Consider the following 16888-nt stretch of genomic DNA (forward strand, 5'->3'; position numbering starts at 1 on the left):
TCAGAGTAGTACCATGAAGAGATGTGCCAGCAGTAACATACCAGAAAGTCATTGATTTCTAAGCTGCTTTGGTTCTTATCTGCTGCTCAGACTATTTTTCGAACTTCCTAGAGACTTCTGAAGTCACTACTGTTCTTTCAATGAACTAATTTTTACTTAGGTTTCCCAAAATTTGATCCTACTATTTATATACTCTGTAAGTGACTGGTCATATTTTAAGAAGCTATTAAAGTAATGATGGTAATCACCAGGAGTACTAAAAGTGAAAACTTAAAATTGCTTGCCTTATAGGAATAGGAAATGTACCCCTGTTCCTCTTTTAGAACTTTTGCCTTGCTCATATATTACTTGCATAATTTGTAAAACTTGTATAATGCATCATAAGAAATTAAACACAGTATCCCAGAATGACCTGATCCATATGATTGTGATTATCACATTGCTTAATCTGAACCTTGTTTTTTCCCCAGAAGTGCATCCCAGGATTGCAGTAGCTTTGATAGCAGACCCACCAAGTCGTAAGTATAGGCTACTTAAACCAACAGGTCTTTTCACATGAACTTCTGTCAAGTCACGTCTGAAAGCAGAACTTAGTGTTTTTGTTGGTAAATTTCATGTACTATTTTCAAAACATCATTTCAACCCTGCCCAAATTTCTGCTAATTCTTGTTAACTTTCTTCTATGTTATGTTCTGTTAGCTGATGGATAAATACCTCAGGTTATAATTATCATTCCCTGCTGACCTGGAGGAGAGAATTTTTGTGAGTAGAATTTTCTCCTTTAAACTGCTGATGCCTACAATTCACATCATTATTTCATGAAATGCGAGATTCGTTTTCTTTGGGAAGTTCAAATTCACTTTGCATGACTGAGTTTCTTATTTTATTCCTTCTCTTTTGGTCCATTCTTATTCTTGCCAGCATTCCCACATTTACTTTGGTTCACCTTTTTTCTTCTTAGAACGTTCCTGCATTCTGGTTTACCTCTCAAAATATGTCTTCCATCTTGTCTAAAAATGTGTTATGCTCCCACTAGCCACAACTAGAAAGGTAATCTTTAAACCTGCCCACTTTCTCTTTTAACAGGCAGAACAGGTTCACATAGTTGACTATTATAATCTCAGAAAGGAAAACAAACAAGATTCCTGTAGATCCCTGGAGCAGTTAGTCTAACTTTGGAACATCTACACACTGCTAATTGGCTAAGTCTCTTCGCTTCTGCTAGTGATGAAATAGTTCAAACCAAGAAGCATTCACACTCAAGAGCAAGAACAGGTTAAGAAAACTCCCTTAGGAATTCTCAGGCATAGGCCCTCCTGCAAAAGTGCTTATCTGTGTGGATATGAGGTTGTTACTCAGGTAGAGATATATTTTCTGAATGCTTTACAAAAAGTAAAAAGGCTTTGAAATAAATAAATGGAATAAATAATAAATAAATACACAAAATAAATCTATTTTGTGTATCAGCTGGTCTGGTAGCCTGTTTTAACTATAGGGGTGCCTTTTATTTTATTTTATTTTATTTTATTTTATTAACTATACACCTGAATTCTTCTACTTAGATACTATTACCTACTGTATATCCAAGTTTCTGCCTCTCAAGTCATGTCTCTGGGACAGTGGTCAAACCCAGGTCCCCTCCATGAATTTTCTGTGCTACAGAATAATGGTGAGATTACCATGATACTCTGAGAAATTTAAGTCACACAACGTTATCACTCTGTGAAAAATCACTTGCTTGTTAACTATATGCAATTAGGTTAATTACAGAAAACAGTCTCCTGGTGGTCAGTTTGGTGTGTGTGCACAGATAGACACTTTTTTTCTGGCCATTGTTCTTTTCTGTTTCTATTCTTCTATCGCTATTCTGACGATCTGCCACTAAGAAAATGAAATCTTTTTACCTGGTTCCTTAGCTAAGCTCCAAACTACATTTGGTGACTCTTCTTGATTATACTTCCAGAAATTTCTAGAACAAAGCTCCAGTTGGCCTATGTGGGTCTTTAAACTGTTAGTGCTTTAAAATTTCTCTATATTTACAATGACCAAAATCTTCAAACCATCCTTCTTCCTCCCACCCCCAACCCTGAACATCCCAGTCCATCTTGTGTCGTGACTCTTGTGTTCATATATATTTGTGTCTAACATGCCTAGTTCCCTCAAGTGGACATAAATGTTAACATATGTTAAAACCAAATATGGTCAATTGCACCAATCCACTTAGACTGATTTTCTCCTAATTCACTCATGATTGGAATGGAGAAGGGTTTTGTTTTTTGTTTGTTTGTTTGTTTGTTTGTTTTACTTTAATAAACCCTACCAGAGCTAAGAGAATAGACATGGAAACAGGGTTACCTCTTCTTGGAAACACATTTCACTTTTCTCTGCTTGGCAGCACATCTCCACCAGGTGAGCGAAATCCACAAGAATTGGCTGGAACTGCATCTCTGCTGCACGTAGTTTCTGCTTCACAAGGTTGCTGAGGAGCCTGAATCAGAAATGAGTGGCAAAGTACAAGCACTCCCTGAGTTCTGGAAGGCCAGCCTGCAAACCTGCCTTACTTATCGAAAGCTGCACACCACCCACACATTTGCATAGCTCTCCCTCTTAAGTTTGGAGGCCCTGAAAATGCCCTGATGTTTTCATAGTTTTCACAATGTCTGTCTCCATGTTTTAGTCAACATCTTTTTCTTCAAGCACATCTCATCAACATACTTATTATAGGAGACTTAGTTATCTTCATGTAATTATTACTAGGGTAAACTTTTTTCTATTTTTATTGCATTGAATGGTACATAGGTTATACAGCAAATTAGTTTTTCCTGTAATATTTTTTTATGAACAACATTTATTCTAACAACTAACTTTCTAAGAAATATTCCAAGTATAACACACCTGGAAGTTGGGGGCCCCTTATATGTTATTAATGATAAAACCAATGAACTAATTTGAAACTTTAATGGCTTGACAGTCATCTCAGATTTCCCTCACAGAATGAGTTTCCCCCACAACTATATGAACATCACTGTTTCAACCACTTTGACTATTCAAAATTGTAGCCTGGCTTCTGTCTATTTAATAAAATGGTATTCCAAATCTCCCAATGTTGTCTTTATCTCTCTCTCTCTCTCTCTCTCTCTTTGTTTTTACTACTTTATACCAAGAGAGATTTAACTAAAAAGAAAACAAAGAATGAAGAGTGAGGAAAATGTACATTAATAGATATTATATTTTACTGCTTACTTAAAACCTTTGCTTATTCTTCATTTTCAAACTCATATTGATAAAACCTGTTGGCCCCATTTGTACTTAAACAGACATAAAAGAAAACATCTCAGACTCTAAGTAGACATTTCTACAACACTCTAAACCAGGGATCCACAAATATTTTAGGCTGAGTTGCTTAACTCCTGAACTGAGATGCCAGCCACCCTTTGCTGCCCGGCAGTGGCCAACAGTGAAACCCCCAGCAGGTATGTGGCACCAGCACCTACACTGGACAGAGTGAGCTGGGTCACAGACAGGGCAGGCAGGGGCTGGTAGGGAAGCCAGGGACAGCAGAGGCGCAAACACAGCCCTCTGCAAATCCCAGGCCCGGCCTATTCAAGCAATGCTCACAAGACCTGCCTAAGCAGCCCTGGCCACATGGACATAGAGTCCTGATCCCATCTAAACAATGAAAAATACATCCAGCACCATCTGCCAAAGAAAAAGAATATTAAAAGGAATATAGACGTATATATTTACATTTAACCGAATCATTATGCTGTATATCAGAAATTAACACAACATTGTCAATCAACTATACTTAAAAGAAAAAAATATATATCCAGTAACACTGTAGCCCCTGGACATGCCTCTCTGAACTTCCCATTTCAGCTCCACCTTCTCCCACCCCCACGCCAACCCTGCCTTGAGGATGGACAAAGCAGAAGCAGCAGCGTGACTAAAAAGAATAAGGAAGCAGAAGCCAATTTTTTTTTTCTAGAAACTACCACAACGATGAGGCGGGTTTGAGAAGCTTGTAGTCACTGTATCCTCTGAGCACTAGCAAGACAGAGTCAAAGAAGCTAAAAGATTTTAATTAACTCCACATTTGCCCCTAATTCTAAGTCCTGGGAATCTAGAAGAATATCAGAAAGGAGACAAAGACAAATGTACAAAAACATTCGTTGTCATCATTTATGATAGTTAGAAATTGAAGACAAGTCTCATGCCCAGCAATATGGAGAGGTTAAATTCGCTGTGGTACCCATAGAATGGAATAGTAGAGAGCAATTAAAATGCTGTTTCAAAGAATAATTAGTGACAAAAATGCATATATTATAATTTTAAAACTACATTAAAAATAATGATAACAGCCAACATCTTTTGAGTATGTTGATATGTACTATGTTTCAGACAATGTGCTGATAATTTATAAATGTTACCTCATGCAATGGTCTCTGTTACCTCTTTAACAAGGCTCTATGTCATCTCCACTTTGCATTTGTAACAGTGGTTTCAACTCCTTGAAAATAATATAAATCTGGGTGTACATTACAAGCCAGTGAGGGGAGCCTCTCTCCCGGAAGGCAGGAGGATTGGGAACTATTTGTGAGAATTCATCCTGAGACAAGAAGGGTCACAGATTTCCACTCAGTAAGAAAGACCTGGTCACTGGAAGACGGGAGTAACTCAGTGGTTCCCCAGCTGGGCCTCCATTGCTCATTTCTGAGCTATAGGGCATCAGGATAATTCTTAGAAAGAGGGCTGTAAGAGTACTTTCATTCAAGTCCTGCACACCACGGACACAAGCAGCACTGCCACGGCACCTGCCAAACGTGCACCATCCTGGGACTTGGGGGAAGGTATTATTTTTTCTTACAACAAAACATAAAGCAGCTTTGTCATTTCAAGGGACAACAGGAGACAACAGTACCTGGAGGGCATGGCTGTTCCCAGGGGCACACGAGTGATGCCAGGCAAAGCACACGGGAGAATCCCTGGTGGGTGGGAGGGGGCAGAGAGTTTCGTAAGCTCATCCCTGAGGATTCTGGGGACAACTGCTGGCACTGAAATTTTGTATCATCAGGTAGTATCAAGAGTGTGCCAAACTTGCATTATTACATATTAGAACCGCAGTCTGATGGACGGGGCAATTGTGGGAGTGTGCACTTGGGTACATACCTGACACTGTTTATTCCTTACTATGCATATAGTTATAATGAGTATCTCTGCAGTGTTAGAATAAAAGCGTTATGATTTTCTTCTCTCTCCTGTATTTTCAAAATGTTCTGCAATGGTTATGTGTTACTTTAAAAATAAAATGAATCAATCTTTTAAAAAGAAATAAAATAGGATAAGCACTCTATTTCTTAATCCAACTATGCTGTACACATTCAATCTTCCAGTTAGATTTAAATTTAAATCCCACTTGAAAGAAAACACTGTACTTGCTTTTGTCTCTATATAATTCAAGTGTGTATGGTTATGTCTGATATATAGTCAAAACAGTTGATATTATCTTTGAATAATAATTATCAATTTTTAACAAATTAATTATTCAAAGTGAGAAATACAGGCTACTTCCCATCAGAATTTTGGTGGATTTCTGTCTCAGAATATATTTTTCTACAAAAACAGCACAGGGTAGCTTCAGGCGCAGGTTATGGAAACTAATAATCATGAGCAGCTACACAGTGAGATTACCCGACTTCCCAGCACCCACTGGGGCTTCCGTGGTCTGACTTAGGGGATTCAGCACCAAAAGTGGCCCAAGCTGGTACAGGAGGTGGGCAAGGTTGCTGTCAGTTCATGCAAAATCTGGGCTTCCCTTCCAACGTCATACAGAGGGCACAGACTTTTAAGTCAAACTTACTTTGGCTCAAGTTATGTCCTCCATTCACTAACTTGTTTGTGTGATGGTAGGTGAGATACTGAACCTCTCTGATCCTCATCCTTAAAAGGAAAATTTAAACACCTACATTGCAAGGCTTTTGTGAGGACCAAAAACAATACTATATTAAAAGGCTGAGTATAGTAACTAGCATACTGAAGACAATAAATAGTGGCAAAGAAAATATGAATAATTAAATTATTTCATCAGATTATAACAAAGATAATGAATAATTATAATAATAGCCCAACTTGGAGCTTGCTTCCATTTCAAATTATTGGTTGCTCCTACCCATGGTCTCCCTTCTCCTTGACCTCCACAATAAATGGTGCATTGTCACAGCTTTTTTCCTACTTATTCATTTATTCATTCAACAACTAACTGATAAGCATTTTTATAATTTCCATAAGGATTTGAGCTGTCAATTTAACAATAATAGAGAAACCTAAAGGAGGAGGTGGGAAGGCTCCCTCATATATATTCTTCTCATTTCTCACAAGCTTTGGGATGCCACGTGCCTTCTTGGCTTGGCCCCTCCCAAGCCCTCTAGTCTCGCCCAAGAGTTTCTCTCCCCTCTCTCACCGAAGCCTCAGTCACAAGAACTGCTTTCCTCTGTCCTGCTGGGTCAGCTGGTTTCTGAATGCACTTCCCCAGAGGGACCAGTAGAGGGGAGACGAGCATGACTGCTGAGTTTCCAGATCAGCCAGCATTTGCTTATTTAAACAAGGAGAAACACTCCCATTGTATTGAGATAGGCAAGGGAAAAAAAAAAAAAAAGGTTCCCATTATGAGAAGGCAGGTCTGGGAATGAGATTCAAAACAAGGATTCCAGCATGCCATGTTACTTCTCCTTGACACTCCAGACTTAAAGGCTACTTTTTCTACAACTGGGGACTCTGCTACTTGGAAGCTGGACCCCCTGCCACAACAATAACTTGTCACATACTTATGATCTGAGTTACCTCTCCTGCTCGTATCCTCCCTCCTCCACCCTGATCTCTCTACCTATCAACCTGACTGCTATTTTAAGGTATTTTCCCTAATTCTATTTATATTTTTCCTAATTCTATGTAGTTTTACATTTTTAATTTACCTTTTCAAATCTTAAGTCCTATTTTTAATACTCAATACCATGAAGTTGTTTTCAGGTTTTCATTTCTATGATATTAATCTTTCCTTTTCATTACATTTATCCACCATTTCATTTAAAGCACATTCTGGTCTTTATATTGTCTTAAATCTTAACATTTCAACTCAGTATTTTTCTTAATTGGATTTTAAATCCTTTTCCTTTGAACTTCTATTTTCTTTTTATTTTCTCTACCTTATTCCATAACTTTATTTCTACCTTCTCTTTGTAATCCTGCTGAATTGTATTCTTCCCCTCTCGGAGCCCCTTCACTAGTTTTTTTTTTTCCTTTGTGTGTGTGTTGATTTATGCTATGATGGTCCACCAGCTCTATACAGGGGTGAAAGGCATGGAGAGAGCCCCTACCACTGTCCCAGAAAGTTGATGGGTTTTCTCAAATGTGGCCTTTGACTCCCTGTATGTACGCTCCCGGAATATTCCAGAAATCTCTACATTAGCTGTCTCTTTGCCACTGTTTTCTCCATACAAAAAACACAGTGAAGTCAGCAGAACAAGGCCACTTCCTAATATTTCACACTTTTTTATAATCTAGCCCTTATGTGAAGAGTTCCTCATGTTTTAAAAATTATAAGCAGCATTATAATTCCTTGATGAGGGCACACTAACAACTCCATGTTGGTAATTAAGCACATGTGCTTTGAGCCAGATGGCCTGGGTGCAGCTTCCAGCTCAACAACCTATTGACCTGCTCCATGATCTCACACCAGGTCTTCCTGCCTTCTTGGCCTCAGTGTCCTCATGATGAAAATGGGGTCATAATATTACCGACCTCATAAATCTGAGGTAAGGATTTGACATACATGAAGGCTACCTATCCATGCCAGAGGATTTCCTCAAGAGAAAGCAAAGCCTGAACTCTAGAGGTAAGATTGACTTCTTCCTCCTTATATTCTCACAGCAAGCCTGGCCTAAGAAAGAATGGCTAACTAAGTGTTACAGTGGTCTTTGGATACTTACTGGAAAGTTTGAAAGTCTAGTTTGTGATCAGCTCACTTTGGGAACTGAAGACAGGACTTCAGGGGTCAGCTGGCTTATGAATTTTAAGTACTGTGATAAAACAGAACCAGTGCCAACCTTGTGCTTACCAACCATGAGAATGTGTTCATTCCCAAGGCAACAAAACCTTTGCCTCACTTGGCAAGATGATATTGTTGGACTAATAATATTTAGACCCTGCAAGAGCAAGTCTTAGAGTAAACAAGTTGATTAGAAATAAGTTACCTCTTCTAATGATCTTGAGGGAGAAGGAGCTCTGAGGACCCTGGTCTGCTTTCCTTTGAGGAAAGATCAGAGGCTTGTGAGGAGGGCGGGAAGCATGGCTGGGCACTCTAGGGGAACTGCCCCACTGCCAGGAGGGGGCATGCTTTCAATCCAGCCTATTGATTCAGGGTAACCAGAGTTGCACCCTTTGGTTTTTCCTAAAATAGTCACCCTCAGTCAGTTCCAAATGGGGCCTCTAACATTGCCTCCATTATCAGCAGAATCTATTCCAAGGGAAAATGCCTGGACCATGGCAATATCTTGGGTCCAGGCTTAGGAGTGGGGTTGGGGTGAAAAGATGGTTGATGCTGCTAAGAAAGTCATTTCTCTGTGTGCAGCAGCAGACAAGTAGCCTCCTTTCTAACACCTAATAGAAAGTGTTCCATTCAATCCATCTATGTGAGTGGGATCGGGAGAATCAGGGAAAATGCCAACCACTTGTAAGATCTTAATCACGGGATGTTCTGAGAAGCCAAGGCAAGACCAGCTGCCCTAAGGCTGCGTGTGCTGCTTCCCAGGCCAAGCCAGGCATGCCCTAGTCACCTCATTCAGCGTCAGAAATCCAAGTCTCCCAGACCTTCTGCCATCACACTGATGCTCCTACATCCCTAATCAGACCCATCCCCTGTTCTCCTGGTCCTCCCTAACTCATCTGCTGTCTCCATTGTAACTTGAAGCTTTCTCATCCCTAAATTTCACTAAATCCACATCCTCTTTTCTGAGCTTCTATTTCTTGCTCTGTATGAAATCATGAGGCTCCCCAGAAGATGCAGTGTTCCCCAAGACCCTCCAAGAGGAGGCTATTTTTGTTTGAACACGACTAACCTTAGCACCTAGCTCTCCTTTACTGCTTCCAACATATCTCTCCCTTGTCCTCTTTTAAATGCCATAGCTCTTTCAAAGTCCGTGTCATCAAACTCTAACATCCCCACCCCTATTTATTTATGCCATGTGTAGAAAGCCTGGTCATGCCCCTTCATTTTTGATGACATCAGACCCAGTTAATTGCCTCTTTCTCCACCACTGTCTTGACATTGATCATTTGCTGTAGTTTCAGCAACTCCCTTAATGATCCACATGTGGCAGATTGATAACAAACATGAACCCAATTGTCCATCTTTCTCTATATCCATATCCTTTACAGTATGATTTTCCACCTCTTTTCCTATCAAGAAGTGAAGTCTATTTCCACACCCCTTTAATCTGGGCTGGCCCTGTGACCTCCCTTACAGCAGAATGGGCATTGCATGGTTCCAGACATGGGCCTTGGGGGGCCTCCACACTTCCCCTCCCTCCCAGCTACCACATGAGGAAGCCTGGATTAGCCTCCTGGGGGACAGAAGACCACAGGCAGCAGAGACAAAGCCGCCTAGCCTCGGCCCGCCAGCTCCCCGCTGACTTAGCAGCTGACAGTAGACTCTTGAGCAAGCCCCGCTAAAAATGGCTGAGGCTGACCCAGGTCAACGGACTCATCCAATCAACCCTCAGACATTTGAGCAACATTAACCGATGCTGTGTAAAGCCATCTATTTTTGGTGTGAGTTATTATGCAGCAAAAATTAACTCACATATCATATGAAGAAAGGATGAGGGGAAAAAGAAATTTGACAATGGGCTGCCGTAGCAGGAGGGCAAAAGGGTGGACAATATAGTGGAATTACTAAATATTCTAATAGATGCTGTGAAAGCAGGAATAGAAAAGAACACTAGATTGAATTCGATTTCTGACTTCATCCACTTTTTTACATAGAACACACATTGGGGAGCCCTGCTCAGATATAAGGAGATGATATTCTACTGGCAACAATTCTGACCAATAGGCTTCAGTATCAGTAACAGCAACCAAATTGGAATAGTGCTTTGTAAAGTAACGACTTATAGTCACAAAGTTTTCTAATTTATAAATGTTTTCACATGTATTTTTTATATACATACACGCACATATATGCACTTCCATCGTCATATATATAACTTTAGAAAGCATTGCACACCATTCCTTTCAGCTTCCCCTTTAGATCCATCTGCAGATCGAGTGCAACAACCATACCTCATCCTCAGATGACAGTTACATGAAAGGGGTCTACCCTTACTCAGCAGCACAGAATACCTTTAAAGTATTTCTGCAGCTTCAGATGTAGAAATGTGGTTGGAAGTGACAAGGAAACATATCTGTGTTTCACAAAAAAAAATGAGCTTTTAAATTAACCATATCTAAATATAAAATAGGCTGCTTTAAGCAAATGGCCTTTCCATCACTGGAAATATTCATGGAGAAACTGCACAATGTTTTAGAAGGATTTCCTAAACTTGGGGTGAGAAGCATTGATTAATAGCTAAGCTTCCTTCCACTTTCATTATTCTTTGATATTATATGTTCATAGAAAGGATATATATGACATTTAAATACTTATTTCCAGTATTGTGAGTTTCCAGTGATGCCCTGTTTTTCTATATTCTGAGAAGTTACTAGAAAGCCTTATCTGGTACAAGAAACTGCATTAAAGAGGGTAGAAGAGTGGGGAAAGGAAATCGAAGATGCAAAAAGTTGAATTCACAGGCATTACTTTATCATGCAGCTGGCACTCACTACTAGTCACCCAAATACCACTTCTTCCAAACAGAGAAAACAGTCACTCCTGGTAGAAGTAGCAGAAGTGGTAGTGAAAGCAGCGGCACACTGGGAGGTGACACACAGCTCTCTAATGGAATGTTCCAAAGCACTTTCCCAGCATGCAGGTCCTGTAGAATCTTAGTCATTTCTGTGGCCCAAAGGAGGCCAAGTTAGAACAAGCTAATCAGATTACTTTATTGCAGGACTTCTCTGACTTCCACTGTTAATGAAGGTATGAATTTCTAAGCGGAGCAAGGAAATACAGTATTCCCAAACTCTGAATATGAAATTTTTTTATATGAAACACATTATAAAGCTAATGCATATAAAATAGATACATATTTCTTCTGTATAGCACAGGGAACTATATTCAATATTTTGTAGTAACCTATAATGAAAAAGAATATGAAAATGAATATATGTATGTGTATGCATGACTGAAGCATTATGCTGTACACCAGAAACTGACACAACATTGTAAACTAACTATACCTGAATTAAAAAAAACTAATGTTCTAAAGTTCACATTTTAGAAAAAAATACACAAAAAAAATGTACATCTCTGTTAATATTTTCTGATCAATAGACTTCAGTCTCATTAACTGATCAAGTTGGGGTAGCAACTACGATAGACTTAAGTACAAAACCACAGAATATTCTAAGTTCACCTTGACCTCCAATATAACATTTAGCTGCTCCACTCATTATGCAATATTTGTATCTGCACCCAGTGTACAGTTCTCTATGTCTGCTCCCTTGTTGGCAGCAAAGAACAAGTTAAACAGAGATCCTTACTTTTGCTTTTCAGTTTGTAATTCCTCCTCCTGAGCTTTGCACAAGTCTTCTTTAAGGTTGAAGACTTGGTCACAGGATAAAGGTGGAGAAATGTAAGTTCCATCGACTTGCAGATCATCAAAGCAAGGCTTCCTGAAGGCATATGAGTCATCACAACAGTCACCCACACCAGCATTGATAGGCTCTGCCTCATGTCTTCTGCATAAAGCTCCAAGAATTAGCTTTGCCTTTCCCAGGAGAGAATTAGAATAAGAGCCATAAGGTTTGTGGTCATTATTAGTATTTTTAATCCATAGGAAAGGATTCTTAAATTCTAATTTCTGCTAGCACAGTCTGGATTTCACTGTCAAGGAAAAAGCAAGAGCATCGGGTGCAGTTCCTCTGGTCCTCAGCCTTGTCTTTCCTTCTTCCTGTCACCCTCAAGGTGATTATCCATGGACCCCTCCTCCCCATTCCTCCCCAATCCAGTTTATAGACCAGTGTTGACTTGAGATAGGAGTTACTTATGCTCCATCAAATTAAAATCAAATCTCAAGTCAACATGACTAATTTGACCTAGTTATAAGACTGACGATTGGCATTCTTACTTGAAAAGCTCAAATCCAGTGTGCTTCTATTTTTTTATGACTGAACATCTATAACCATCACAGAACTTGGCCGATGGTAAATGCTGTATAACTATTTGTTGAATTAACCAAAAAATGAATTAAAAAAATGAGAAAGGGAGTCCTTGGATCTTATTTTAGTTGTCTCCTTCATTTCTTTGTCCCCTTCTAGCCCAGTCACCTTGCCTTGCTCCCAGTGTGGTGTCTGATTCTTATCTGATACTGTCTAAGCCTGCCTGTATGACCTTCTGAGTATAATGACCACCCTAATTCCCTGTCACTTATGTATGTGGGGAGACTAGTGAGCATCAGCATTTAACACATGAGTTTATCCATTTTAGAATTAACTGAAGAGTTCACTTAAAAACAAGGCTTTAGGCATATATAAATCAAAATGAAAGAGTTCCCCAAGGAATGTATGACTAGATAATATAAATTTATAATAAAATAGAAGGAAAATAGAGCTATATAACAAAAAGTTTTAAATCTGCAGCCAAAACAACTACATTTCATCAGAAGAAAGACTTACTTAGCATAGGCGAGAAGCTCTACCAAGAATATAGGGCAGAGAAAGCTGTCACCAAACAAGAATTCAGTAATGTTCAGATAATACCACTTGAGAGAGACCTAGAGATTAGATCTCAGAGTCTTGAGCATCCAGGTCCCTGGAGTGATATTCTCCATTGAGAGGGGTGAATAATTCATAATTATTCCCTATAGCCTGGAAGAAGTATCCCCAAGACTGCCCTTCCTCTGATTCTGTTTGCATGAATACCCATGTCCTGATTCAACTTCCCTAGTAATTTGATTCAGGAAAAAGGTAGCCTAGTTACTAGACTCTATTATCTCTGCCATTGGAGAGAATTGTTCATTGCAAATGGACACACTGGTATTCTAATGATGGTAACAGTTTTGAGTTTGATGTGAGATAATAGAAAACAGAAATATTTGGTCTTTGACCACAGTTCCTGACACAAGGTTCCTGAAATGCTTGTAAACTCCTAAGTGATAAGAGCACTAGAATTACCTTTCTTTCTTATGTGGTGATTCTGGGTGGGCTCCTTGAGCGGGGCTGGTCACCAAAGAGACGGAGCCATGATTAGAGGCTTGGAATTTTAGCCCCACCCCCCATTCTCCAGCGAGGGGAAAGGGGCTGGAAATAGATTTAATAATTGGTCATGTCTATGTGAGGAAGCTGCCATAAAATCCCAACAGTATGGGGTTCAGAGAACTTTCAGATGAGTAAACACATCCACATACTGGGAGGGTGACACACCCCAACTCCTCAGGGACAGAAGCCCCTGCACTCGGGCCCCTCCCAGTGCTAACCTTCTGCATCTCTTCATCTGGCTGTTCATCTGTTTATTTTATCATATCCTTTAATAAACAGGTAACCATGTTTTCCCGAGTTCTATGAGCTGCTCTAGCAAACAAATTGAACCCAAGGAGGGGGTCATAGAAACCTCAGATGTACAGCTAATCAGTTAGAAACACAAGTGACAATTTGGACTTGTGATTGGCATCTGAAATGGGATGGGAACAGTCTTGTGGAACTAAGCCTTCAACCCCTGGGGTCTGATGGTCTCTCCAGGCAGATAGTGTTAGAATGGAGTTAAACTGCAGGCCACTCAGTGCTCATTGTGGAGGAAAAAAACAACATATCTGCTGTCTTAAGTGTGGTGAGTGGGGTAATCATGTGAGAGTAAAGGAGACACACAGGAGGAAGACTGGGCGCTTTTTCCTACTCATTTAGGATGAGTTAGTCTAAAATCGGCAGTACCTTTGATGTTGCTGACAAAATCACTTTTGTTGACTTGAAAATCCAAGGACTAGACCTTGGGGATATGAAACAGGCAAAAGGCGTGGTGAATCTGACATCTTCAATTGTAGCAAACTGACAGCCAGTCTTATCCCTGTTGCTAATCAAAGACAATTGGCATGAACTGACCTGATTCTCCTGAGAACAGAATTATTAGGTTCCATTGACAATTCATGGATGTGTCCACCGACATGAGATTGCTGGCTGGGCCTGGAGGTGAGAACTCTCAACAACAGGCAAACATGCAGTCACAGAGGTGCTTACCGAGTCCTCCAGGCAAACAAACTGTTGCTCATCGTTCAATGGGCAACACTTGGTGGCAGCAGCTGCCATGTTCTTCGTGAATACAACCAACTCTTGAGCAGATAGTTGTGGGGCTTTCTTAGTATAAAGGACTATGAGCCTGAAAGAATAATTTCCTCTTACTCCTGGCAAAGGCTATGTGGTCAAAATGAAGAATTCAACAAAGTGCTCCTCAATATCTGACATTCTCTCTGATGTAGGATAAGTTACCACGTTGGGTGTAAGTCTGTCCTTTTAGTTCTTGCTCTGGTGGCCCAATGGATTATTCAATATGCCTGGAATTCTCTTTCCATCTCACATATTGCTCCACTCTGATCCATCAATTTTCTACTTGTCAAGGATACTATGATAGCTAATTTGGATGGCTGCAAAATCAGACTCAGAGTAAACAGGTTCTGAAATAAATATATGCACAGACCATTAACGTGTTTATTGGTTGTCTACAATGTGGCGGATTAGGAGCTCCAGCAACGATCAGGAAACAGTTCCTACTCTCACAGGGCTCACACACTAGTCAGGGAGAGATGAGCACACTGGATGCAGTGGGAGCAGTACAGCGCACAACAGATGCGTGCGGAATGGCAGCTGGCCCCACCGCAGGGAGGTCAGGCAGCCCTCCTGGAGGAGACAGCGTGTGAGCTGAGATCCGACAGTAACTAAAAATGAGCCACGTGAAAGGGAGTGAAAGTGGGAGGAGAGCAGGTGGAAAGTCACGGAAGGTGATTTTGTTTTCTTGACTGGGGGGGTTGAGAACTGGAGAAGGGGGGAAGGAAAAAGCTTAGCTATAGAATCAGATTTATGTTGTTTTTAAAATAATTATGGTTGCTATATGAAGAATGGATTGGATTGGAGCTGGGCAAAAGGCACATGAGGGAAGAAAAGGTCATGCCAGTAATTCAAGTGAGAGACGGTGATGGCCGGAACTAGGAGAACAGCAGTGGGAACTGAGGGACGTGGAGAGAGATTTTAATGAGAACAACTCTACTGAACCGGATTTGAGGACAAGAAAATGTCAGAATCATTTACTGCATTTCTATCATAGTGGAGTTAGGGGAAGAATTTAGCTATAACATCCAGTGAAAGAGTCAGCCTAATTCAGTGCTTCTTAAGTGTGATCCTTGGACTGGCAGGACCAGCATCCTTGGGTACATGTTGGAAATACAGATTCTCAGGCTCCATCCCAGATTTACTAAATCAGAAACTCTAGGAATGGGCTGTGTTTCAACAGGCCCTCCAGGTAATTTTGATGCACTCTAAAGTTTGAGAGCCACAAGCTTAATCCTTAAACTAAATTGTTGTTTGCATCAGCAACTAAACGTAACATAAAAGAAAAATAACAAGGCAACTATTCTCTCTGAGACAGACTCACAGACGTAGAAAACAAACTTACGGTTACCAAGGCAGGGGAAAAGGTTAGGGAAGGACAAATTAGGAGTTCGAGATTTGTAAATGCTAACTACTGTATATAAAATAGATAAACAACGAGGTCCTAGGGTAGAGCACAGGGAACTATATTCAAGAACTTGTAATGGCTTATAATGAAAAAAGCGTATGAAAAGGAATATATGTATATAAATGAATCACTATGCTGTACACCAGAAATTAACACAATATTGTAAATCAACTATACTTCAGTAAAAACAAAAATAAACATTCTCTCTGAAACAAAAAAAAATTTTCTGGATTCATTATTTTGGACATTTAATGTAAGCTCAGTATTATGGGGCACTGTATCAAACTGAACTTTTCCCCAGTACTCTGCTTCTTAACAGACTATTACAATAAAATCTTAAAGATTACTAAAAACTGACTTTTGTTCTTTGATATATTAATCTTTGAAAAACAATGGGATTTTCCAGGCTCTCTGCAGAGTTCTGGGTGTTCCCTCTGGCAAATAACTAAGGTATACATTTACCTCTACTCTTGATGGTGAAAAAAATGTATTTGCTATATTGACCTGACTTGAAACTGACAAAGAAACCCTAGATTAGATCTCGGTTGCAGCCTTGACTCCAAATTACAGGCAAAGCCCCAAACTAAATATCCAGGTGGGAGGTAGAGGCCCCTAGGAGATTGCAGGAAGGCAGGCGGGGTCTGCTGGCTCCCTGACCTCTGGGTATTGATTGGTACCTGGAAACGGGCCTGAAAAACAACAGAAAAGCACCCAAGGTTGTGTGGACAATTATCTTATCAAGACAAAGATAGCTAGGTTAATTCTGAACCGACTTTTACCTTGGCCTCTGAAATTTTAAGATTGAATGTAGACGCTTTGCAACTCTCAGCAGCAGGAACTAACAAAAACTCGCTAACAAGCATAAATCTGGACAGTATCTTGGAAGCATACCTGTCATGGAAGTTACTGTCTCCTAATTTCCCATGTAAATCACACTGATTTTTCACACGTTCATGGCTTTCACAAACCACTCTTTGGAACATCTCTTCCTGAAAAATACACATAATCGGTGTT

General features: G+C 40.0%; 1 protein-coding gene across 3 annotated transcripts in view; it reads right to left on the reverse strand.

Moving 5' to 3' along the window:
- Positions 1-16888, reverse strand: part of LOC102510708 (alpha-fetoprotein-like) — a 37779-nt gene that overhangs the window by 2633 nt on the left and 18258 nt on the right. For all 3 annotated transcript variants that reach the window (XM_006188713.3, XM_032458134.1, XM_032458131.1), the window contains 4 exons: positions 16766-16863; positions 14383-14521; positions 11695-11921; positions 2356-2488 (listed from right to left, as the gene is read on the reverse strand). In XM_006188713.3, the coding sequence (XP_006188775.2) occupies positions 2356-2488; positions 11695-11921; positions 14383-14521; positions 16766-16863 (597 nt within the window). The remainder of the gene's footprint in view (positions 1-2355; positions 2489-11694; positions 11922-14382; positions 14522-16765; positions 16864-16888) is intronic.

The sequence above is a fragment of the Camelus ferus genome, chromosome 2 (assembly GCF_009834535.1).
Source record: "Camelus ferus isolate YT-003-E chromosome 2, BCGSAC_Cfer_1.0, whole genome shotgun sequence".
NCBI classification, from domain to species: Eukaryota; Metazoa; Chordata; class Mammalia; order Artiodactyla; family Camelidae; genus Camelus; species Camelus ferus.